The sequence below is a fragment of the Leptopilina heterotoma genome, unplaced genomic scaffold (genome assembly GCF_015476425.1).
Source record: "Leptopilina heterotoma isolate Lh14 unplaced genomic scaffold, ASM1547642v1 Lhet_111, whole genome shotgun sequence".
NCBI lineage: Eukaryota > Metazoa > Arthropoda > Insecta > Hymenoptera > Figitidae > Leptopilina > Leptopilina heterotoma.
In genome coordinates this window covers 441,871-468,899 of record NW_025110830.1, presented here as the reverse complement: position 1 = coordinate 468,899, position 27,029 = coordinate 441,871, and the positions used below count along the sequence as shown (strand labels likewise).

At 23.4% G+C, this 27,029-nt stretch overlaps 1 protein-coding gene across 2 annotated transcripts in view; it reads left to right on the top strand.

The window, feature by feature from the left end:
• The window catches only part of LOC122504526 (unconventional myosin-IXb), a 140,849-nt gene that overhangs the window by 38,826 nt on the left and 74,994 nt on the right, over positions 1 to 27,029 (top strand). Inside the window, exon 1 of one of the 2 annotated variants that reach the window (XM_043615696.1) lies at positions 23,426 to 24,222. The exons of the other annotated variant lie outside the window; for it this stretch is intronic. Within the exon in view, the coding sequence (XP_043471631.1) occupies positions 24,132 to 24,222 (91 nt within the window). The 5' untranslated portion in view covers positions 23,426 to 24,131. Of the gene's footprint in view, positions 1 to 23,425; positions 24,223 to 27,029 lie in introns of those variants that run through there. 2 annotated transcript variants of the gene reach the window in all.

Below are 27,029 nucleotides of genomic sequence, written 5' to 3'. Positions count from 1 at the left end.
TAATAAAATTCTTTTTAGGATTTCAATTATTTTCAAAAAAAATGTAATAAAATATCACACAGACATTCAATTATTGTCAAAAAATTCAATGAGTTTGAATATATACTATTTTTATAAAATTTCCAAACAGAATTCAATTATTTAAGAAAATCTTCGTAAGAATTCAATTATTTTCAAGAGTAATAAAAAATTCTCAGGAATTCATTTATTTAAATTAGAATATGCATAAAATTAGTCGAAAGAAATCAATTATTTAAAAATTTTAATAAAATTCTTCGCAAGAATTAAATTATTTTTATAAATATTTAATTAATAAAATATAGAATGGAATTTTTGTCAGTTTTGTGAAGTGTATAAAACGAGTTTTTTTTTGTCGTTAAGTTTAATTTTTTGATAGCTACTGTTTTACTACTTTTTTTTTAGTTTGAAAGTTACTTTTTGCAACTTTTTTAAAATTAATTATCGAGTACGAAGTCTGGAATTAGTTTGATTTAAAAAAAAATTAATTTCTCATTACCTGAACTCCCGTAAAACTCAATGATATCATGCTTACACCCAAACTCACAAAGTATGAAAATGAAAAGCAATCCTTAATATAATTTACAAATCTTAAAAAGAATAATACATGTCAATAAATTATTGAATAATGTTAATATATTGACGATTATAAAATAAATTACTTTAATGAAAGTATAATACAAACGTTATAACTGATTTGTGTTTTTCAATGCAGATTATAATTTCTTTATGTAACAGTTTTTCATCATAAGCTGATACGTTGAAGTCTATTTTTACAAGATTCTTCATCTTGAATCTGTAATTATATTCTTTTAAAATGCAGTTCAAGTTCTGTTTACATTTACTGATTTACCCCGTGTTTTCAAATTCTCGAGGTAAATGTAAACAGTTTATTATTTATTAACTAAATTGGCAATACTCAAAAACTCTTACAGGTGAGCTGAGGTTAAAATATTGTCGTCTTAAGTAATTTTAGATCTTTAAATTAATCTGAAAAATCAACTGTTCACATTTACCCCCAATATGACCCTTTTAGGGGAAAAAATCCATTTCTTACCCTATTATTTCCAATTGACAGCAAGCATGATAGACGAAAACTATAAAAATTCCATCTACAGTCAAGATTAGTGTAGTGAATACAATCGTAACATGCCACTGATGTACTGCTATTGCTGCATAATAATAACTATTAGTGGAATCTACTAAATAATCTGTTAAATGGACATGCTTTCTTGGCCGAGTTTCATTCAATGGTTTTATTACATCCAAAAAAATTGGAATTAGTGGCAAAGATAGGAATTCAATCATAGCCATATAACTGAAAGCTGAAATACACTTCTCATATTACTATATAAACAGTAGAAAATGTTTTTATAGAGTGTAAAAGATATAAAAATTTAAATTATTTACCAACTCTTGCCATATTTAGTTTATTCGATAGCACTCCATTTTCACGCAAAATCTTAAATTCTGAATCTGATTTACATAACAACCAATCTTGTTTCATTTTCGATAAAATTAATCCTATCTGAAAATATATTTGCTTCGGTAAAATACTTTTAAAAAAATACAAGTGGGAATTAAGGATAAGAAAATATTAAAATAAGCCTACTTTAGGGGAGAGCGGGGCGTAATAAATAATCCAATCAAAGTTTTTTTTTTTTAAATTATCGTCAATATTTCAATTATTTATTCAAACATTTTAATAAAATTCTAGGAAAAAATTCAATGTTAATAACACTTCTCTAAAGAATTCAATTGTTTTTAAATGTAATTTTAATAAAATTTTTCTAAAGAATTGAATTATTTTTATATATAAATTTAATAAAATTCTTCGCAAGAACTCAATTATTTTTTATTATTATCTTCATATAAAATTCTCAACAGAAATTCAATTATTTTTATGAAAAGCAAAATTCTTCGCAGAAATTCAATTACTTTTATAAATAGTAAAATTCTTCGAATAGAAGTTCAATATTATTTATAAAAAATTCTAATAAAATTCTTTGCAGAAATTTAAGGATTTTCAAAAACTTTATTAAAATTTATGAAAAAAATTAAATTATTATCTTCATAAATAACAAAATCCTTCGTAGAAATTCAATTATTTTAAAAAATTTTAATAAAATTTTTAGCTTGAATTCAATAATTATCTTTAAAAATAACGAAATTATTCGCAGAAATTTAACTATTTTGAAAATTTTTAATAAAATTCATGTTAAAAATTCAATTATCTTTAAAATCAACAAAATTCTTCGCAGAAATTCAATTATTTTTAAAAAATTCTAATAAAATTCTTCGTAGTATAATTCAATTATTTTCAAAAGTTTTAATAAAATTTATGACAAAAATTCAATTATTATCTTTATAAATAACAAAATCCTTCGTAGAAATTCAATTATTTTCAAAAAAGTTAATAATATTTTTTTCTTCATTTCAATTATCTTCAAAAATAACAAAATTATTTGCGAAAATTCAATTTTTAATAAAATTTATGTCAAAAATTCAATTTATCTTAAAAAATAACAAAATTCTTCGCAGAAATCAATTATATCATTATAAATAACAAAATTCTTCGCAGAATTTCAATTATTTTTAATTCAATTATAATCGAATTTGTCGATAAATATTTTCTAATATATATAGGTATATATTTTTTATTGAAGTATTTCTTAATAATCGAAATTTCATAAAATTGAATTGTAAACAAATGGATTTGAAAATTCTTAAAGAACCTTTTCAAAAATTATTAAAAATAATTTATTTAAAGAAGAATTAGTTAAAAATTGTAGAATATAATAATTGAATTGAAATGATGAAAATAAAGTTTCAAAAAGGTTTGAATTTGAAATTTTTTAATGTCTTAATACTTATTGAAAAACAATAATAACTAAATAGTTATTAAAAAAAGCAGTTATAACTTTATTAAATTATTATTATAATTATTTTTTATTTATTTATTTTATTTTTTTATTATTTTTATTATTATTATTATTATTATTATTATTATTATTATTATTATTATTTATTTATTAATTAAAGTGAAAATGGCGAAGTAAAACAATAGAGTGAAAAGTAAGCCGTAACGCCTTGGCCTCCCTTAAATAAAAAGAAATTAATTAACAAAGGGAATTATTGAGTGATAAAATAAAAATTCTTACTTTACTTTTTTTGATGACAGTGGACACTAAAAAACTCATACAAAGAAAGTTGCCAAAGCAGAAAGGAAGGACGGTTATTACAATGTCCGTATTGCCCCAATTGTTTATTATAGCCAGCAGCTAATAATAGAAAGTATTTTTTTTTAGTTTTGCAAACCACAATCACCATATTGGGAACATCATAAGAATATCAGAAATGTACGGGGCAGTTTTCCTTATAATAATATTAAACACCCAGTGACAAATTCGTCAAGATTGGACCAAATTGGTATTATTTTTTAAAATAAATAATTAATTAATTTTTATATCGAATCTTAGTGATTTCTCACTGGGTTATAAAAATATGTTTTCGTATTATTTATATTTACTTGTGGCACGATAAAACTGATAAGGCTAATCATTAGAAAAAGTGGAATTAATATTTGAGTGATTTTTGATTGATTAGGCCATACTCCAATGGCACATAAAAAGTATTTATTGAATTTAATATAGGAATTGTATGCTTCCATGTCGACAGTTGCCGTAGAAATGACACCCGTTCACCCTTTTAGACTTTTCATTTTCTTTACTCTGTTCGTTAGTCGTAGTACAAGACGTAATGTATAATTATATTCAAGTTGAGACTTAAATACTACTGTCTATAGTTAACGGACAAAAGGCGAAATTCTTTGATTTAATATTAAACAGTTTTAGTAGAATATCTCCTACTTTTCTTTAAGATAATCTTTCTTGTTATCATAAAAAATTCTCTTTAATTCCATAAAATGCTTTAAATATGAAAGTGAATTACTAATGACTTTCAAGTAATAATAATAGTGTTGCTCTCTAAATCTGAATATGTGAAAATTCACATATTTGTACGTTATAAGTCGTCTTCTCGATCAATAAGTGCATATACACTTATAATAAGTGAAATTTCACTCAGAATAAGTGAAAAATTCACTTATTTATAAGTGTATATGCACTTATTGATCGAGAGGACGACTTATAACGTACAATAAGTGAAATTTCACATATTCAGATTTAGAGAGTAAGCATATATGTAAAATCAATTTTTTCCTTTTTAAACACGCAGTCAGTCTTGTTTCAAACTTTCAAGGAAGATGGTCGTTTTCATTTGGAGAAGAAAGCTAACTTTGTTTTAAAATGTAATTTTTAGTTCACTTTGTCAAAGTTTAAAGTATGATAAATTTTACGTCATCATTCTGCTGCATAAAGTAACAAAAAAACTCATTTTATTTATTTTAAATAATTAATATTCGGAGACTTAATCATTGATACCTAAGTGATTCGTAATTCTGATTTTCATTCAAATTTAACTAATTCAAAACGTGGAAATAAAGTTCCTGCTTTTTAATTATTTTAATTTGACTTTCATTTTTGATTCGATTTTAACTTTGTCTATAACTTTAACTTGAACTTTGATTTTTAATTCGACTGTTAGTTCCGCTTTAGATTTTAAATTAAATATTAAAATCTAAGTGAAAGTTAAAGTTGAAGTTAATTGTTATGTTAAATCGGGGAAATTAAGGAAATTCAGGAAAAAGTTAGGGATTTTTATTAAAAGTACTGTAAAAAATTAAATGTTCAGAATTTCTAAGAAAATTATGAATTTTTGTGTCATTTTGTTTGCCTCATAAACTATAAAATAACCACGAATTCTAATACAAAACCTTCAATTTTTTTTTACTTCTGACAATAATTTCTTTTTAAATAACTTCATTCTTAAAGAACTATCATCAAATTATTACTTATAAATCATTTAATGAAGTATATTTTGAAAAATTTTACTTTCAATTCTGTTGAAATTAGTTTCAATTCTAAAAATTTTAACGCAATTCTTTGAAAAAATTCAACTATCTTAATAAATATAAAAAATGAAAATAATTTCCAGAAATTAAATTATTTTCAGAAATTTTACTAAAATTCATTGGAAAATTCAATTAATTTCGTAAATAACAGTATTCATCACAAGAATTCAATTATTTTCAAAAGTATAATAAAATTCAATTATATTTTCAAAAATTTTACTAAAATTCATGTCAAAATTTCAATTATTTTCAAAAAATTTTTTAATTCGATGATTTTCAATATTCTACTATTTTAATAAAATTTTTCAAAAAAATTCAATTATTTAAAAAAAATTGATAAAATTCTACACGAACATTCATCATTATTCATTATTACATATTGTTTATCACAAGGAGTCAATTATTATTTTTAAAAATTTTATTGAAATTTCTTGATGGAATTCAATTATTTCTTAAAAATTTTCATTAAATTTCTTGATGGAATTCAATTTTTTTTTTTTAAATTTCAATTAAATTTTTTGAAAAAAATGAATTACTTTAAGAAATTTTAGTAAAATTCTTTAGAAAATTTAATTTCATTATTTTCAATACAATTTTATTAAAATTTAACGAAATAATTCAATTATTTTTAACAAATAATTATATTCTACAGAAGAATTCAATTGATTTTAGTACAATTTTTAATTAATTCTTCGATAGAATTTAATTAAATTTAATTAAATTCGCAAGAATTGAATTACTACTTTCATAGGAATTTAATTTTTAAAAATAAAATTTACATAAATTTTTTCGAAAAAAATTATTTGTTTGAATCTATTTTTTAATAAAATTCTTCACAATAATTAAATTATTTTTATAAATGTAATAAAACTCATTGCAGAATTGCAATTATTTTTAATACAATTTCAATCGAATTCCTCGATATATTCTTATAATACGAAATAATGATTTTATCTTTCGATCATCTTGTTTTATAATAATACTAGCTGTCGTACCCGTCTTCGACGGGTTTTAGTTTCTACTAATATATTTGAACAGGTGTCTACCAATTGGGAATTTAATTTGACTAGGAAAAACTAATAATTAGTTACCATTAACTATTTCATTATCAAAATATTACCATTTGAATCATTAAATGACTTTTTCTATCAAATACTATTTTCAACTAATTCAGATTTACAGAACAGTATTTGTCAATTTGTAGTACTTTATGCGTTCGTAGTATTTTAATTAATGCATTAATAATTAATACTAATTTTTCTCCAGCTTTTGGAGTTATATAAGAGTCTAATTCGAACTAATTGTATCGCAAGTAGGCCCCACGTTACGACTGCTAAAATAAAAAATAAGACCTATATTGTAATCTGAAAGTAGGTCTTAAATTTTGACAAATAAAAATATTACATCAATAGAAATTAAAGCAAAAACAATTTTTTAAAAATGAATTAATATAATAAAACTTTTTTTAATTAGATAAGAAAATTCCCGATTTTTCTAGTCGAATTAAATTCCCGGCTATTTCTCGGGATACCTTTGCGATTAATAGACACTCTGTTAAATGTATTAGTAGAAATTATAACACGTTTTTGATTCCCACATGGGAAATCTACATGGGATCCACTTTTATAAAGGAAACCATATTGATTCCTATGTAAAACCGTATGGTATAATTTTTCCATATCCCTATTAAAAATTTCCACATGGGATTTTACATTTTACCCGTTTTTGCGTAATGCCCGGATAGAATTTTGGAAAGCAACACCATACCCCAAACATTTATAAAATTCAAGAAGAACAATTTTAATTCATAAACAGGAATTTGTTATTTATTTTCAAAGTCATTTCTAAAACATTTCTTGAATTCAAAAAAAGAAAATTTTGATTCATAAATCCCAATTCATAAATCTTAAGGACTTTCTGTGTCCCAGTGCCCGCTGAAGTCAAATTTCAGTATTATTGATACTTTTACTGTATACCCTTTATATTGAACATAAATATTTTATTTTCTACGTTAAATATGATAATACATACTATGAAATTTTCAAACTTAAAACCTGAAAATATCAATATAGAAATTGTTTGCAAACTCTCACGTTAATTGATTTTAGAAAATTTGTAATCGGCATCAAATTCATGACTCTAAACTTTTTAATAAAATAAATGTAATTAATGTAATTAAAAATTTAAAAACATCAATCGATATCACTACCAACTTAATAAAAAATTAAACAATATTCAACAAAAAAAATTAATTAAAAATTTTGTCGAAAATCAAAAATATGATTTTGGCTTAAAAATTCGGATTAATTATTTATATTTCATTTTTATAGTAAAAATTAGTTGTATTTACATTAAAAAGTAGCTACAAAAAGTGTCACATCAATTTGACAAAAATTTAAAAAATTTGCATTTTTTTGATTTTTTGAATTTTGTGAAAAAAGCTATAACTTTCGTTCAGCTTAATATTTTTCAATCGGATATGGCTATAAATTTAAGTTAGACCAATACCTAAGAGACTGTAAAGTTTCGTTTTAATCGGTCAAGTAGTCTTTGTGTTTATCCCGGACAAAATATTGCGTACAGACATACATACATACATACATACACACAGACATACATACATACATACATACATACATACATACATACATACATACATACATACATACATACATACATACATACATACATAATTTTTTTTATTGTCATTTTTGGAATTCTTACTACTCGAATAGAAAAACTAAACATGAAATTTCAAATTCTATGCAATGTACAGACAAAAGTCTGATCTTATTTATAAAGATTCTTATAAGTTACTGAATTTTCAAAAATTTTAAATTTCAAATTTTCGAAAATCTTAATTCTTATGGAAAAATATTAATGAATGAATCTAATTAGAAATTTTAAAGAACTTAGATTTTTAATAAAATTTAATATGTAAAGAATTTAATTATACCTTTATGAATAATAAAATTCTTAGCAGAAATTCAATTTTTTCAAATATTTTTAAAAAGTTCTTCGTGCGGATTCAATTATTTTTATAAATTGTAAAATTCTCCACAGAAGAACAATTATTTTTAAAAAATTCTAATAAAATTCTTTGCTGAAATTCTATTATTTTCAAAGGCTTTCATAAAATTTATAACAAAAATTGATTTATCTTCGTCAGTAACAAAATCCTTCGTAGAAATTCAATTATTTTCAAAAATTCTCATAACTTTTTTGTCATGAACTTAATTATCGTCAAAAATAACAAAATTCTTTGCAGAAATCGAATTATTTTCAAAGTTTTAATAAAATTCTTAACAGAAATTAATTATATTGATAATAAATATATTAATATATTAATATATTAATTATCTTTATAAATAATAAAATTCTTTGCAAAAATTAAATTATTTTTTTTCCAATAATTTATTAATATTTCATGAATTATTTTTAAAAGTAATAAAATTCTTCGCGGAAATTCAATTATTTTCAAAAGTTTTTATAAATCGTTTGTCATGAATTCAATTATCTTCAAAAATTTTTAAGTTATTCGCAGAAATTGAATTACAGTGAAACCTGTCGGAATGCAACTGGTTTTTTTAATAGAAAACAAAATTTTACAATCTTTAAAAAAAATTGTTTGTTATTTAATTTTGTAATATTTTTACAATATTCTGGAATTAAGTGGAAATAATTTTTGTTGGGCATTATTAATTGCAAAAAAATTTTTTAAATATCGTTGCATTCCGAGAGGTTTGAAATTATTAAAAATTGCTCCCTTGGAACTCAATGAAGATCATTCACTGCATTCTGAATGTTGGATTAGTGCAATTTGACTGATTTTTAAGTGAGGTACATTTAATTTTGAAATGAAAATCATTCGTATACGTAATTCCTTAATGAGTGAATTACAAAAGCCCATTATATGAAGATAACTTGACGAGGAAAATGGGACAAAAATTGAAAAAGAGAAGAAGAAGAAGAAAAAAAAATTGGAATGTTTCCTATAGAAATGATTCGAATGAGCAAAGCACTAATTTAAAAAGCCATAAAAGATCGTAAAGCAGATTTTTTTTCCTACTGCCGCTGCTAGTGCTACTGCTGCTGCTGCTGGTTTTGCAGTTGAAGTAAGGGAGGAGTAATGGTAATAAAAATAAATATTTCCGTGAATTAAGACCGACGCAATCTGTTTCCATGAGGGAAGTCGTTGGCCGGCTTCTTCCGGAATCCAAACGATCCCATAAGCGCATCCCCGGCCCCATTTAGTTCCATTCCATTCCATTCCGCCGGGAAGCATTGGCCATTGATCGTTCTCACTAGGTGACATCGAGCAGTATAAAACTAAGGGCTGGTGCATCGATATAAATCACTTTGCGAACGCAACATGCTCTCTTGGCTAACGCTACCAGTGGCCATACTGTATATTGTACATGAGCCCTCTCCTTCTCTCTCTCTCTCTCTCTCTCTCTCTATAGATATTGGACAGTATCGGAACTGTGCGCAATGCTTCTTCTTTCTTTCTCATTATTTTGCCACCCGATATATCAGATCAGCAGCACCTTGTTACATGCACTTGCTAACGGGGCGACTTTTTTAATTGATTTCCAATCATCCTTTTCGATGTATCGCCACTAACAGGCCTTTAAAGAGACGCTAACACGCGATTCTTCCTTCATCCGACTCGATAAGCCCGGTAGTAATGCTTTTCTTCTTTATGGAATGTTCTCAAACTTTTTATCTATTCTGCTTGTCAAACATGTACCGTTATTCTCTTTTCCAGAATTCCTTCTACAAGTCCACCTATAAAGTATTCTTTGCCAGGATTTTCTTATATGGGAAGTATATGTTAATTTATAAATGCAAGTGGAGGTAGCAGAAAATATGCCGCGAGGGGGATAGTAATCACATAAAATACGTCTCTCATTCCGTCAGGCGCATTTTTCCGATTTTAAGATCATATCAATCTTGGGATGTATGTTGACTAAAATTGGGTCAATATTGGTCCTCTGGAGAGTTGGGAACAGTAAGGACTTAAGGAGCATTGCATTTAGGCGTTTTCAGGGTTGCCACAGGTCAGGAAATTCAGGGAAAAGTCAAGGACAGTAGAATTTGGTCAGGGAAGTCAGGGAAAAGTCAGGGATTTTTATTAAAAGTACGGGAAAAAATTAAATTTTTATAATTTATAAAAAAATTCTAAATTCTGGTGTCTTTTTTGTTTATCTCATAAACTATGAAATTGACAAGAATTCTAATACAAACCCTTAAATTTTTTCTATTTCTGCCAATAATTTCTTTTTAAATAACATAATTCTTGAAGAATTATCATAAAATTATTACTTATAAATTATTTAATGAATAATTTTATTTCAAAATTAATTGGATTTCAAAAGAGTTGCATTTACAATCTTCATAAATAGATGAACTTCAAAGGTTTCAATTTGAAATTTTAGAAAATATCAAGTTTTAATGAATTTAAATTTTAAATAGAAATTCTAAGAACAACTGATTACAAAAATTAAATTATTTTCAAAAGTGATGAACATCTTCGCATAATTTCAATTATGTTCTAAAATGTTTTAAAATCCTCGTCAAAATTTCAATTACCATTATAAATAATATAAAATTCTTCTCCGAAATTCAATTATTTTGAAAAAATTTTAATAAAATTCTTGCCAAAATTTCAATTACTTTCAAAAAAATTTTTTTTACAAATTTAACAGGAATTCAATTATTTAACAATTTTTTATACTTTTCTTTGCACCAATTCAATTATTTTTAATATTTTAATAAAGTTTCTCCAAAGAATTCAAATATATTCAGAGAATTGAAAAAAAAAATTGTTCTGAGGTATTCAATTATTTCGAAAAATTTAAATAAAATTATTTTAAAAGTTCTATTATATTAAAAAATTTTTGCCAAAAATTCGTTATAAGATTTAGTTGAAAAAATTGCAATTTTAATAAAATTTTCCTATACAATTCAATTATTTTCAATACAATTCTTCTTAAGAATTCCATTATTTTCACAGATAATACATTTTTTATGGGAATTCAATTATTTAAAAAAATTTGAATAAAATTTCTCGCTAGAAATAAATTATTTTCATAAATAATAAAATTTTTCTTGAGAATTCAATTATTTTAAAAAATTTTGATAAAATGATTTATAAATTTGAAAATTTTTAATAAAATTGGTCATGGAATAAAATTATTTTTGTAAAATACAACATTCTTCCTAGGAATATAATTATTGTCAAAAATGTTTATAAAAATTTTCGAAAAAATTCAATTATTTTCGTAAAAAATAAAAATTCTTCAAAGCAATTCAATTATTTAAGAAATTTTAATAAAATTCTTTCCAAGAATTTAATTCTTTTAAAAAATAATAACATTTTCACAGGAATTCAATTATTCAAATAATTTTTTTTAAAAACTTTTTATTAGATTTCAATTATTTTCATTTTTTAAATGAAATTTCTAAAAATGGAATTTAATTATTTTTAAGAGTTTAAAAAAATTCTGAAAATTTCAATTATTTAAAAAAAATTTGAATAAAATTCTTCATAAGAAATTAATTATTTTCATAAATAATACCTAATATTTTTCTCCGGAATTCAATTATTTTAACAAATAAAATTCTTCGCAGGAATTCAATTCTTTAAAAAAAATTTTAATTAAAATTCGTTGCAAGAATTCAATTATTTTCATATAAATAACAAAACTTAACGCAGAATTTAAATTATTTTTTATACAATTTTAAATAACATGATAGAAAATTGCATTTATTTTTACAATTTTTTTTTTAATTCTTTATAATAAAAATTAATTTAAAAATTAGTTTTAGTTAAAATTTTTAATTATAATTGAATATTAAAAGCATTATAGCGTGAATTTTTAGAAATAATTGAATTTTGAAAAGGGTTAAAATTAAAATCTTTGAATGACGAGAATTTTTTTTTTTTAATTTTAAATATAATTGAATTTTATGAGAAGAATTTTATTATTTTTGAAAATAATTGAATTTCTGCAATAAATGATTTGCAATTTCTCCAAAATTGAATTATTTTAGTGTTTTCAACAAAAATTTGAATTTAAAATTTTTAAATTCTATTATTTTTAAAATTGATAATTTTATTTGAAAAATGAAGTAAAAAGTTAGTTGTTGCTAGTTGTTTTAATAAAATTCAAAGTTTTTTTTTAAAATAAAGGAAAAAAATGTTTATAAATTATATTTGTCAATTAGAAAATTTAATTGAAAATGAAACTGAAAATTTTTGAATTTTCAGAAAATAAAAGAAAAAAAATTTATTGAAAAAAATGTTTTGTGAATTAATTTTGAAATATTTAAGTAAAATTATTCATTAAAGATTTAAATTATTGAATAAGAGAAATTTTTGTCAGAAATTGAAAAAATTGAAGGTTTTTGTATTAAAATTCTGAATTTTCTTATGAATTCTAAAGATTTAATTTTTTTCAGTACTTTTAATAAAAATTCCTTACTTTTCCCTGAATTCTCTGTCAGAATATACGATATTATTATTATTATAATAATATTAAAACTATATATTCCAATAATTCATATTTTATTTTTATAAAAAAAAAATTTGAATTAAAAATTTTTAAGTTCTATTATTTTTAAAATTGCCAATTTTATTTAAAAAAAAAAGTGAGCGAGATGTCAGCCGCGCGCGAATTGTTGCTAGTGTTTATAAATTTGAATTAGTGATGATTTTTTATTTTTTAAATAGTAAATTTTACTAATAAAGTTATAGAAATTACTATATTTATAAGCAAATTTACTATTTTGTAAGCAAAAAGTCAGTCACTAATTCAAATTAGTTACTAATCTTCAATTAGTAAATTTTACTAATCTATTAGTAGAAATTATTATTTCTTAGTATAATTTACTAATTCAAAAGCAAAAAGTCCGTCACTTTTTTGTGGAATAAATATTTAATTAAAGTGAAAATGTCGACGCAAAACAATAGAGTGAAAAGTTAGCCATAACGCCCCGTTCTTCCCTATTGTATTTAAATTTTTAATTTTTATCAAATTGCAAAAAAAATATTAAACTGAGAAAACGTTAATCAGACATGGATGGCATATTTTCTCTGCGCAATGAATACATTCGACCCGTTTCTACTTGAATTCCGCGTTCTTTAAGAAGCTTTCCATTCCTTCCCTCTTTCTCTATCTTCTTGTTTCTCTTTTTTTTTTTGCAATTTTCTTCGCAGGTATATTCAAGAAATCTCTCACTGATCGTCCATCTCAGCAAAAGATTTCTGCCAAAGTTTCCTTTTTTTTTATTTTCCTCATCTTTTCTTTTCTTTTTTTTTTTTATTCATTTGAAACGCTTTTTCCATCTTTTGCTGATACAGACATTATATGCTACGCTTCTTTTCCCTACTACTTCGACTGTCTTTTTTTTCACCTCATACTCTTACTCTTTTCGTTTACCCCTTTCATATCCTTCTTTCTATCTACCGACGTTTAATTGGACGCATCGGAGGGCAAACGTCTTCAACGACGAGAGCGCGTCTCTCTTTCCGAGAGATGTATATATACGAAAGTTGGACGAATTCGCTCTTTTCGATTCGTTCAATCGAGGAGAAACGAGTTATAACCAGAAAAAGACAGAAAATCGAAAGTCCAGATTTTATGAGAGTCGAGAGGATGCATAATGCAGAAAAAATATTTGAAATTCAAATATTAACTGAGAGTATATAGATATACATGTATATACAAATGTTTTGTCTTATTTTTATACGAATTTTTAATTTTGCCTCAAGTGTCCGGAAAATGGAATTTTAAATGAAATTTTTTTTATACATTTCGAATTATTTTTATAATTGAAAATTGATATGTTTATAGGCATCAAAATTGTTGAGATGAAATGCAATAATTTTGATACGTTTTTTTGTCTCAATTTGATATCTTTTGAAAAACTTTGGGTACAATATCTAAAACTGAATCAGTCAATATTATAGAAAAAGAAAGCGGAAATAAAAATTTATTAAAAATAACAATCTGTCAAAGATTTCATTTATTATTTTTTTTGTAAATTTTTTTTTGTAAACATGATTGGTATACTAGCTTTATAGGACCATTAGGATCAATCACACATGGAAGAAATTTGAAAGAAATTTTAATTGTAATGAATGAATAAAAGAATACGGGAATTAATAAAGTTAATTTACAAATTAAAAAAATAAAAATTCATCACTAATTCAAATTAATAAACATTTTTACAAATTTAAATTTAGAAAGTTTTGTGAGTCAAATAATGAATGCAAAACATTGTATAATAATTTTCATTTTTGAATTTTTTATCGTTTAATTTTTAATCAGTGAATTAAGGACATTTCTTGCGGAATAGTTTTCTTAAGGGGATATTTTGGCGAGGTAAAAAGCCTTTAAATTCAAGTGGATTTTGCTTCCCGTAAATTTTCAAGTTGTGGGACAAGTTCAGCGACCCATCCGTCTCCAGTTGACATTGGGGTGATGTGTTTTTCCCCTTTTGTCCTTTCCTCACTTGCCTCTGAATTGCCGCCTCTGTAAATGGCATTCGACTCCCAAAACGAGCTTTTTTTGTCTCTCCTTTTCTAACGGAATTTTTCTTCGATTTCATCACTTACACTGCTTTCTTTCTTTCCTTCCTTTCTCCATGATAATGTGTATGGACCATTGCCCCCTGAATTATGTTTCACCACGCGAATTTCTATCTCAAAATATATTTAATTTACTTTTACAGGAAGAAATTTAACGGTTATTTATGAAAATAATTAATTTCCTAAAAACAAATTTTATAATTTATGAAAATAAATGAATCCCTGTGAAATATGTATTATTTAAATAATTTAATTATTGCGAAGACATTTATAAAAAAAAAAATAGTAAACAATAGAATTCCTGTGAAATTTTTGTTATTTATGAAAATAATTAAATGTTTTCTTTGCATAGAATTTTATTAAAAATTTTTTTAAATAATTGAATATTTTAGGAAAATTTTATTAAAATAATAGATATTAAAAATCATTAAATTGAGAAAATTTTTTGCAAATAACTAGAATTTTGACAAGAATTTTATAAATTTTTTGAAATTAATTCAATTTCGGAGTAGAATTTAATTACTTTTGAAAATAATTACAATTTTTACACAAGAATTATTTTTAATTTTTTATCATAATTGAATTTTTTTGAAGAATTTTATTACTTTTGAAAATAAATGAATTAGAAATTTTATTTTTTTTATCCATTTGTTTACAATTCAATTTTCCAAAATTTCAATTATTCAGAAAATCTTCAATTAAATAGGTACATATTAGAAAATAAAAATTTAAATAATTTAAAAAAAATTTAATTGAACTTTTTCAAAAAAATTAATTCTGCAAAATTGTTAGTTAAAAATATGGAAAATTCAGATTTTCAAAATTCAATTATTTCTAAAAATTCCCGCTGTAAATGCTATTAATATTCAATTAAAAATTTTCATACATAAAAAATTTATTATTTATAAAAATAATTGAAATATTGCCAAGAAATTTATAAAAAATTTGTAAATAATTGAAATTCTGCAATGAGTTTTATTATTTATGAAACTAAATTAATTTCAGAGAAGAATTTTTATATTTTTAAAAATAATTGAAATTTTGACAAGAATTTCTTTTTAATCTTTGAACATAATTGAATTTCTGCGAAAAATTTTATTATTTTTGAAAAAAATTGAATTTTTGGAAAGAATTTTATTATTTATAAAGTTAATTAATTTCTGCCAAGAATTTTATTAAAACTTTTGATAATAATTGAATTTTTTGAAATAAATTGTATTACAAAATTTGAAAATAATTCAATTTCTGCGAACAATTCTGCCTGAATCCATGCCAAAAAATTGATGAAGATAATTTAATTTCTGCGAATAATTTTATTATTTTTAAATTTAATTCAATTTTTGACACAACTTTTATTAAAAATTTTTAAAATAATTAAATGTTTGCGAAAAATTTTGTACAAAAAATTTATGAAAATTTTTGAAAATAATTGAATTTCTGTGAATAATTTTAATAATTTGAAATATAATTGAATTTTTGACATGAATTTTATTAAAAATTTTGAAAATAATTGGATTTCTACGAATAGTTTTGTTTTATTTGAAGATGAATCGAATTCATGAGAAAAAATTAATGAAAATTTTTTAATATAATAGAATTTCTCCTAAGGATTTTGTTATTTATGAAGATAATTAAATTTTTGTTATAAATTTTATTAAAACTTTTAAAATTTTTTTAAATTTAAAATTTAAAGCTTTTAAAGTTCATCTATTTATGAAAATTGTAAACGCAATTTTTTTAAAAATGAAGTTTTTGTATAAGAATTCATGGTAATTTCATAATTTATGAGGCAAACAAAAGACACAAAAATTCAGAATTCTTCTGTCTTATTTAGTTAAAAAAGTAAGTAAATTATAAATTAATATATAAATTTTATATAAAATAAAAAATTAGATTATTTTCCAATACGTGGGTCGATATTTTTATTAAAAAAATTTTAATTTAAAAAAAGAACTAAACAAATTTCGTTTATTTGAATGTTTAGCACTGCAGGAGTATATATCTTAATTTTTTGTTTATAGATCCTAAAAGATTCGCGCCCTCGTTTCGATACCATTAAGTCCCTCTAACGAAGGTTGTGCGAATTATGATTTCCCTTAAGTTCAAGTCAATGGTAGATAGAGATGTAAGGACCATTTTCTGTAGTTGGTAATATACCATCGAAGGGATTTTAAGAAGATTGGTTGCTCCTATCATCGCCTTCCTTACCGATCCTTGGAGTTATCTCGACTCGAGTATATGGGACTTGAGACCCAGGTCCCCTACCCCTTCCACTCTCTCAAGAATCGACCCTTTACTTGAAGTAAACTAAGAACCGGTTCTCATATTGGGGCGTCTCCGATCTCATGTGGGGATTTGAATATCGCATTTTCCCGTTCTCTTCCTTCTTACTTTACCGACGCGACTCGTATATATATACATATAGTGTTGTATATATTTATATAATGTTGCCAACCGTGAATCCATATCGAGCCCTAAATCGATATTGGGTCAAAGACAGTATTTCAAAAAGAAAAAAATATATTAAGTAAAAAAAAGAGAGAAAGAAAAAGAAAGAAAAAAAGGAAGGAAAAAAGTAAGAAAGAAAGAAAAAAAAGAAGAAAGAAAGAAAAAGAAAGAAAGAAAGCAAAAAGGAACGAAGGGGAAAAATTAAACACGATTTGTCTCAAATCTGATGACTCTCAATTTTCCGTGACTTCTGCTTATTTAGAAAATACCCTAAGTCCCATAATTAATGAAACGTATAACGAAGTTTGAAAATTAGAAAAAACAGCAAAACTACTTTTTTGTATGTTTTTCTCCCCCCATTGTTAAATTTGAGACAAGTTTGAACCTGAAAAATAAACTTGGGATTATACCTCTATTATCTTGTGGATGAATTTTAATCCGGGGTCCAGTGAAACGTTGAATGAGGACATCACTTATATATGAGCTTAGAATGGACCCCCTGTCCTGTGCTTAACTTCATTGCCACATCTTCCTCAGGGCTTTTTAGCAATAGCAGCCGAGGAAGAGAGAGAGAGACAGGAAGTGCTGGGAAAAATATTTATTAGGTGGGGGTAAAACAGGCCCTGAAGAAACGTGGACCGATCTACAAAGTCTGTTAATGGAAAAGAAGAGAGAGAGAGAGAGAGGGGGGGAGCGAAACTGCAACATCGCGGTTGCATTGTTTACGACGCATTGGGACGCCTGCAGCAGCCATATTGGATTCCTCTTGCGGCTGTAGATCAAAATTATAAGGCGGAACACGCTTTGGGTCCGAGGATGCTCCAGCATCCTTATGTCTTACCATCATGCATGCTTTGTTCCCTTCAGATATCAACAAACCCAAGTTCTGCTGATTCTATTTAAGAAACGAACAAAAACTTCTATTCATATACAAAAAAAAAAAAAAAAAAAAAAAAAAAAAAAAAATGCGAAGATTGAAGAAAAAATTGAAAATTCTTATGCTTCAAATGTTAAATCGGTCATTCTTTTCTCTTCCCTCTGCTACCTGAGAAAATACGCATTTTTTTAAATTTACCATATTTGAAATGATGAAAAATTTATTAAATAATTTTCCTTCATATGTGGCGCTGAAGAAAGGTACTTTAGAAGGAAAAAATTGTAGGTTATGTTTACAATTTTTTAAATGAAAATAGAAATACACAAAGGCAGGGCTCGAACTAAGTCCGTAAATTCCGTAAATTTACTTTAAGTCCGTAAAAGTCAGTTTTTTTTTAGAAAAAAGGTCCGTAATTTAATTTAAAAAGGACGAAAAGTTCATAAATTGTACGATATAATTTGGAAAATTTAGGATAAGTTACAAATGATTGCAGAAATTCAATTAATTTCACAAGTAATAAAATTCTTCTCAGAGATTCAATTATGTTAAAAAAATTTTTAAAATCCTTGTCAAAATTTCAATTATCTTTATTAATAATAAAATTCTTCTCCGAAATTTAATTATTTTAAAAAATTTTAATACAGTTCTTGAGAAAATTCAATTGTTTTCAAAAATTTTCCTCATTTTAATGATTTTCAATATCTACTATTTTAATAAAATTTTTCAAAAGAATTCAATTATTTAAAAAAAAATCTAATAAAATTCTACGCAAACATTTAATTGTTTTCATAAAATAATAAAAATTTCACATGAATTCAATTATTTACAACTTTTTTTATAAATTTCTTCGCAATAATTGATTATTTTTATAAATAATAAAACTCTTCTCAGGAATTGAATTATTTTCATAAATAATAAAACTCATCGCAGAATTTCAATTATTTTTGAAACAATTTTAATAAAATTCCTCGAAAAATGTAATTATTCTTAAAAATTTAATTAAATTTCGTCAAAAGAATTCAATTATTTAAAAATTTGTTCAATAACATTCTTTAGAAAAGATCTATTTAAAAAAAATTCAATTATTCAATAAATTATTTATTTTTGTATTTTAATGATTGAATTCTCGTAGATTTATTTCATATAAATTGATTTAAAAATGAATTTCAGTTACAACTTTAGACACTAATTATTGAATATTAAAAGTATATTTATAGCGTGAATTTTTAGAAATAATTGAATTTTGATAATCTATACTTTTCATATTTTTAACTAACAAATTTGCAGAATTAATTTTTTTGAAAAAGTTCAATTAAATTTTTTTAAAATCATTTAAATTTTTTTATTTTCTAATAGAATGTATTTATAATTGAAGATTTTCAAAATAATCGAAATTTTGAAAAATTGAATTGTAAACAAATGGATTTAAATTCAATAATTAAAAAAAAATTTTAATACAATTTTTCGAAAAAAATCAATTATTTTCATAAATAATAAAATTCTTCGCAGAAATTCAACTATGTTAAAAAATAATAAAAATTCCTACTAGTCAAAATTTCAATTATCTTTAGAAATAATTAAATTCTTCTTTGAAATCCAATTATTTTCAAAAATTTTAATACAATTCTTGGGAAAATTCAATTATTTTCAAAAATTTTCCACAATTCTATGATTTTCAATTGTCTATACTATTTTAATAAAATTTATTAAATAATTCAATTATTTAAAAAAATTCTAATAAAATTCTATGGAAACATTTAATTATTTTCATAAAATAATACAAAATTCACAGCAATTCAATTATTTGCAAATTTTTTTAAATTTCTTCGCAATTATTTAATTATTTTCATAAATAATAAAATTTTTACAGGGATTCAATTATTTCCGTAATTAATAAAATTCTTTTTAGAAATTAAATTTTTTTCATAAATAATAAAACTCATCGTAGAATTTCAATTACTTTAATATAATTTTAATCAGTTTCTCGAAAAATGTAAATATTCTTAAAAATTTCATTAAATTTCGTCAAATGAATTAAATGATTATAAAAATTTGTTAATAAAATTCTTTATGAGTAATAAATTTTAAGAAACATTTAATTATTCAATAAATTGTCTTGTTTGTATTTAAATACATAATTGAATTCTAGTTGAACTTTCTAATAAAAATTCATTTAAAAATGAATTTCAGTTAAAATTTTAGATTATAATTGAATATTAAAAGCATTATAGCATGAATTTTTTAGAAATAATTGAATTTTGAAAAGGTTTCAAATTAAAATCCTCGAAAATCTGAATCTTTTAAATTTTTAACTAACAATTCTGTGGAATTAATTTTTTTGAATAAGTTTAATTGAGGATTTTTTAAAAATTATTTAAAGTTTCTATTTTCTAATAAAATTATAATTAATTGAAGAATTTCCGAATAATTGAAATTTTGTAAAATTGAATTATAAAGAAATTAATTTGAAAATTCTCAAAGAACTTTTTCAAAAATTATTAAAAATAATCGATTTAAAGAAGAATTTTAGTTAAAAATTCTTGAAAATAATAATTGAATTGAAATGATGAAAATAATTTTGAAGAAGTACAATATTTTTATAATATAAAATAATAATGATTTTATCACTGGGCCATTATTTTATTATAAAACATAAAGAAATCGATCACTCCAAGTCTAAGACTCGGAGTTATCGATATGTTTATGTTTTATAGTTATGACAAATTCCAAAGCAAAAAATGAATGACTACCGAATTAATAATAAATTTGTAGAAATTACTATTTATTAGTAAAATTTACTAATGCAGAAACAAAAAATCAATGAAAAACTTATTAGTAAATTTTTTTACTAATTCAAATTTAGAAAATTATTATATTATTACATAGGGGAATGTAGTCAAGGTTGGCCTACTGTCTAGGTAGGCCACTCGCGTTTTTTTGTCAAGTTCACTAGCGCCACCTACGCGCATTTTTGTCGAAGCTTGTCTTAGTGAAACCTAACTTTTTGTTCAATTACATTTTCGGAGGATCGAAAATTGTGTTTTCTGTGACGTCGGTACAAAAAAAGCTCAAAAAAAGTTTTGTGCATAATGTGAAAAACCATTAATAAAAGATAAAAAACAAATTGAATCGTCAAGGCAAGTATGCAGAAAATTTGTGGGACTCATGGTTGAAAGGAAAACAAAGTAAAAAATCGAATCCCGAAACGTATTTCTTTATGGTTACAACAATTCGGTAATGTTACTTACTGTCAAGGTCGGCCACTATGTGTTTAAAATGCGCAAAGATGAGGACGAGCTACTTCATTTGCAAAAACTGCAATTCTGTATAACTCATAATATAATTGATCATCTTATTAATATTTTTATTTAATTTTATTAATATTTTAGTGCAAAATTTTTTTTTATTTATATTTATTTTTTTATATTGTTTATTGTTATTATTTTGTTATTTCATTAAGTTACAAACTGTAAACAATAAAGAATCAATTTTCCGTAACTCCAAACATGTTATTTTATTTTTTAACGATTAATGCCCTTTGAATTTTAAACATGGCCGACCTTGACTGTAATGGCCAACCTGGACTACAAATTTTTTTTTTTTTAAATCTTTATAACTTTTTCATTTTTAAACTTGTCAATTTACTTTGTACAGAAAAAATGTTCCTATTAAACAGGACTTTCCAACCATATACTTCAATTGTCCAAATTCATTTTTAAAAAAAAGTTATAAACAAAAGTCAAAAAGGTGGCCGACCTAGACTATGTTCCCCTACATATTACTTTTTGAATTATTGAATTTTAATTCTATGGTAAAAGTTAAAACATACACGATTTTAGATATAAAGAGACTGTAATTTTTTTCTCAATCGTTGATCATGTAAACATAGTGAACTTTACCCACACGTGTATAGAATTAACCGCTTCGAATAAATTATAATTTATGTCTGAATTGAGGCAGTTCTTTAATTCTATAGATTAATTATTTTATATATGTATACAAATATATATTGATGAAACATAAATTAGGTATTGGAAATTACTCAAATGGCAATGCTTTTTATGATCGACCAATAAATTATTTGGTTATAAATTTTACGAGGTTTCATTATAAATAAAATTGATAGATTTTGTTATTATTTTAAATATCAAATTTCTACAATAAATTAAAGTGAATAATTTCACCGGTATATATTTTAGTTTATTGAAGTATGTAGATAAACTAAAATTTGTATCGTGAGAAAATTTACAAAAAAAAAAATGAAAATTACTTTATCAATCTGAATTATGTTTGTAGTAGAATTCTACTAGCAAATAGTAAAATTTCACTAAGTTAGTAATTTCCATGAATGACTTTTGATTTTGATGATTTAATTTAACTTTTTGATTAGTAAAATTCTACTAATTTTTTTAGTAAAATTTCACTAACTTCAAACCATCGAATTTACTAAAAGAAAAACACTACTGGTAATAAGTTTATTCCAAATTTTTTTAAAATTCAGTTATTTTCCAAATTTGCAATTAGAATTCTTAAAAAATACGATTATATTTCAAAATAATTTTTAAAAGTAAAGAAATGAAATTCATAAAAATATAAAATTTATTTCAATGAAATTTGACAAAATTTTTAAACGTTTCGATTGTTTAAAATTATTTTCGGAAATACAATTATTTTTAGAAAATTTTAATTACATTTTTTCAAGAATTATTAGTTATAATTATTAGTAAATAAATAACTAATTATTAGTAAATAAATAACTGCGAAAATAGCCGAATTTAACTAATTGATTTATGTTACCAAAAATTTTAATAATATTTTAACACAATATAAACATAAATTTAGCTGTTAATTAGTCATTATTATAATTTTTTAATTAGTAAAAAAATATTGCAAATTGAATCCGCAACTGAGTTTTAACTATCGAATTAGTAATTTTTAGCTAATTCACATTTAAAGAGAATAATATTAAAGTTCATAAAATGTAAATAGAAGAAGATAAGTTCACAAGAAACAAAAAAAAAGGTTAAAATTTACAAGGTACAAAAATAAGAAAATTAATACCTAATCATAAGGTACAAATGGAAAAAAAATTAAAGATTATAAATAAAAAATGAAGGGTACAAAAATTATTGTATTATTTTATTATTGATAAAACTGAAATAAAGTGATTAAAATTAAAATTAGTTCTTCGCACTGAAATATTTGGTGAAATTAAGATTTAAATTTTAAAGGGACAAAATTATTATCATCAGTAGTTGGCGAAGTTACCGAGCAAAACACACCGGGTTCGGTTCAGCAAATGCAAGCAAATGTTGCTGAAGTGGAGATACCTGTGGAGTGTCTTGAGCATTTTTCCACAGCATCCGTGAGTGGTGGTCCAGTCGAGTCCCCCCCCCTCTCTCTCTCTCCCTCGCTCTCTTTAATCTAACTCTCGAGAGGCCCATGGGCCTGATCCGCGCGCCTCCGGGTAGCGTTCCAGCTAACTTCAGAGAGTGTCCTGCTGGGCCTTTTGACCGGGACCTATGCTACCTGACTCGACTAGAGAGTTATCTCGAATACACCTTAGAAGAGATAGGACCCCAGCTCGGTTGCGGGTTCCAACCAACAATGACGCCCAGTTGAACGCTGCTAACCGTGCTCACCACGTTATTTTATTTATATACACATTCTCGATCCAAGCTTTCCTCGGTAAATTTAAAAAAAAACAAATCCTTCATTAAGAAAATTTCTCTTATTCCCAACTTTTAATCAAGTGTTCCTCTTTTCAATTCGGAGGAAATTGATAAAGCAAAAAGTGATCTTCTCTTTATGTTTCGTTTATGAAACAAAAATACTGTAATTAAGTGAGACTTGTGGGGAAAAATTTTAAAAACCATTCGTTAAGGAGAGTTCATCAAGGGTGGAATTTTTCCAACCGAGAGGAAATAGACGTGAAGTTTTATGTGGTGACTGAAAAAATTTGTTTTTTTTCAAAGTGAAATGTTTTTTGTTTAGAGTCAAGATTGTTGACAAAATAATTTTGAGATTATAGGTATATTCTTTGGGTTTTTTTTTTTGGAATATAAAAAGGAAAATGTGTGAGTGCGGCGACGAGTGTGGTGAGGCTGCACAAAATTCGGAATTTCCTGGTGCACAAAAGTGAAAAGGGATAAAAGGAGAGGGAGAGGAGTTTTGTTTTTTTTTGGAAAATTACGGGCAACACAGAACCTCGAGATTCTGAAATGTCCACTTTAGGTCTCTCGAAGGTCTTTATCTTGGATAAATACTTTACAGAGCTGCAAAAATTTTGGGAAACGGAGAAAAAGCTGCAAGGTATTGTATTTTATTTTCGTTTTTAATATTTTTGTTGGGGAAAAAAATCCGACTGATGGGCTAAAAAGTAAAAACAAAACAGAATGTGCAGTAAATTTTATATTTTTTTAAAAAATTTTTACTCATTAGATAAACGGCTCCAAAAAGGGACGAGGTTTTTTTTTTTTATTAATTATTATTAATTAATTAATTAATTAATTATTACTAAAAAAAAAGTTTTTGACAATACCTAGAAGTTAACAATTTTTTTTTACTCTTTTTGCTTTATATACACGTTTATGATGTTCACAACATCAACAAGTTTGAAAACAAATCTCATTTCTAATCAAATTTTCAGTATTTTTTTGTTTATAAAAAAGTTGTACATTATTTTTGATCAATTATTTTTGACAGAAAAATTTGAAAACCCGAATAAGTTTATTATTTTTCATTGGTTAAAAATAACTAATTGTAAGTGAAATATTGGCCGACTTTTTGCTTTAGTAATTAGTAAAAAAACTAAATATTAATAAAAAATAACTAATTATTAGAAAAAACTAATTATTAATGGACAATAACTAATATTAATAGAGAACAACTAATTATCAATAAAAAATAACTAATTATTACAAAAAACTAATTGTTAATGGACAATAACTAATATTAATAGAGAACAACTAATTATCAGTAAAAACTAACTAATTATTTGTTAAATTAACTAAATCATTAGTGTAAAACAAGGAATTATTATTAAAAAAAATAACTATTAGTAAAAAAGTTAATTATTAGTAAACAATAACTAATTATTCTTAAGAAATAATTAATTATTATTGAAAAATAATTTAATACTGATAAAAAACTAATTATTAATAGAAAATAATTATTTGTAAAAAAATTGAATTATTAGTATAAAAAAACTAATTAGGTATAATTAAAAAAATAGCATTAGTAAAAAAGCTAATTATTAGTAAGCAATAACTAATTATTCTTGAAAAATAATTTAATGCTGATAAAAAAAACTAATTATTAATAGAAAGTAATTATCTGTTAAAAAAAAACTGAATTATTAGTATAAAATAAGGAATTATTATTAAAAAAATAACTATTAGTAAAAAAGCTATTTATTAGTAAGCAATAACAAATTATTCTTAAAAAATAATTGATTATTAATGAAAAATAATTTAGTACTGATATAAAACTAATTATTAATAGAAAATAACTAATTGAGAAACTACTAATTATTAATAAAAAATAACTAATTATTTTTTAAGAAAATGTAAAATTTTTTTAAACTTTAGTACAAAACAAGAAATTATTATCTAAAAATAATTTTCTCAGTAAATAAAGTAATCATTATTTATAAAAAGTAGCTGTTAGAAAAAAGGTAATTATTAGTAAGAAATAACTAATTATTATTAAAAAATAACTAATTATTATTAAAAATATCTAATTATTATAAAAAATAACTAATTATTATTAAGAAATAGCTAATTATTGTTATAAAGCAACTAATTATTATTAGAAGATTTTTAATTACTTGTAAAAAATGCATTACTATTTCAAAAAAATAATTATCTTTAAAAAAACTAATTATTTATTAAAAATAACTAATTTTAGTAGAGAACAACTAAATATTAGTAATAAATAACGAATTATTTGTAAAGGTACGAAATTATTTATATAAAATAACGAATTATTATCGACAAATAAGAAAATTAATAGAAAAACAACTAATTGTTAGTAAATTAACTAATTATTACTTAAACAAAATAACTAATTATTAATAGGAAATAGCTAATTTTTATTCAAATGTAACTAATTATTATTAAAAGATAATTAATTTTTTGTAAAAGCTAATAATTATTTAGAAAAACTAATTGTTAGTAAAAAAACTAATTGTTGGTAAAAAAACTAATTATTAATAGAAAATAACTAATATTAGTATAGAGAATAACTAATAGGTAACTATTAACTAGTAGGTTTTTTCTAAAAAATATTAGTTTATTATTATTTTTAAAATAATAATTAGTTTTTCACTTAAATTAATGAAAAAATTTACTAATTTAAAATAGTGACTTATTTTTTGCTTTTGAATTAGAAAAATTTAACTAGTAAATTGTAACTTTTACTAATTTATTAGTAAAAGTAACTAATTCAAAAGCCAAAAAGTCAGTCACTATTTGAAATTAGTAAAAGTTTTACTAATTAAAAATTAAGAAAGTAAATAAATAACTACGAAAACATGCAAATTTAACTAATAATTGAATTTTGAAATTTTAAAATTTTTAGACAGAAAAAAAAATTCATTTATTTGAACATTCAAACGTTTATGAAAAGTATAATTAAAGAAAAAAGAAAAAGAACTTTTAGGTCCCTTAAAAAAATTGTCCTTTTTGCAACAAATTTTGTTGCAACTTTCTTTTGTTTATCCAACAGAAGTTGATCAAAACTGGTTTATGAAAAATAGAAAACAGGCTTTGGAACTAAATTATTATCGATTTGCTTATGTTTTTATTTCTTTTTGTTCATTAAAAACTGCTTAAAAATTGAAAACAAGTCTTTCAAAAAGCAATAGCTTTTTGAAAGTCTTGTTTTCAATTTTTGTTCATTTCATTCTTTTGTGAGGCGAAAAGAAAAATTTGCCGACAAGTGAAAATAATTATTGTGCGAGTAAAATTTATTTCGAGTTTACAAGAACAAATTTTCGTGCATGTTCGTGCAGCACACGATGAAATGTCGATGTCCTTTTTTTTTGTTTTTTTATTTTATTTATTCTTTTTTTTTGTTTTTTTTTTTGTTTTTTTAAAGGACAAAACCCGTTTTGGCGG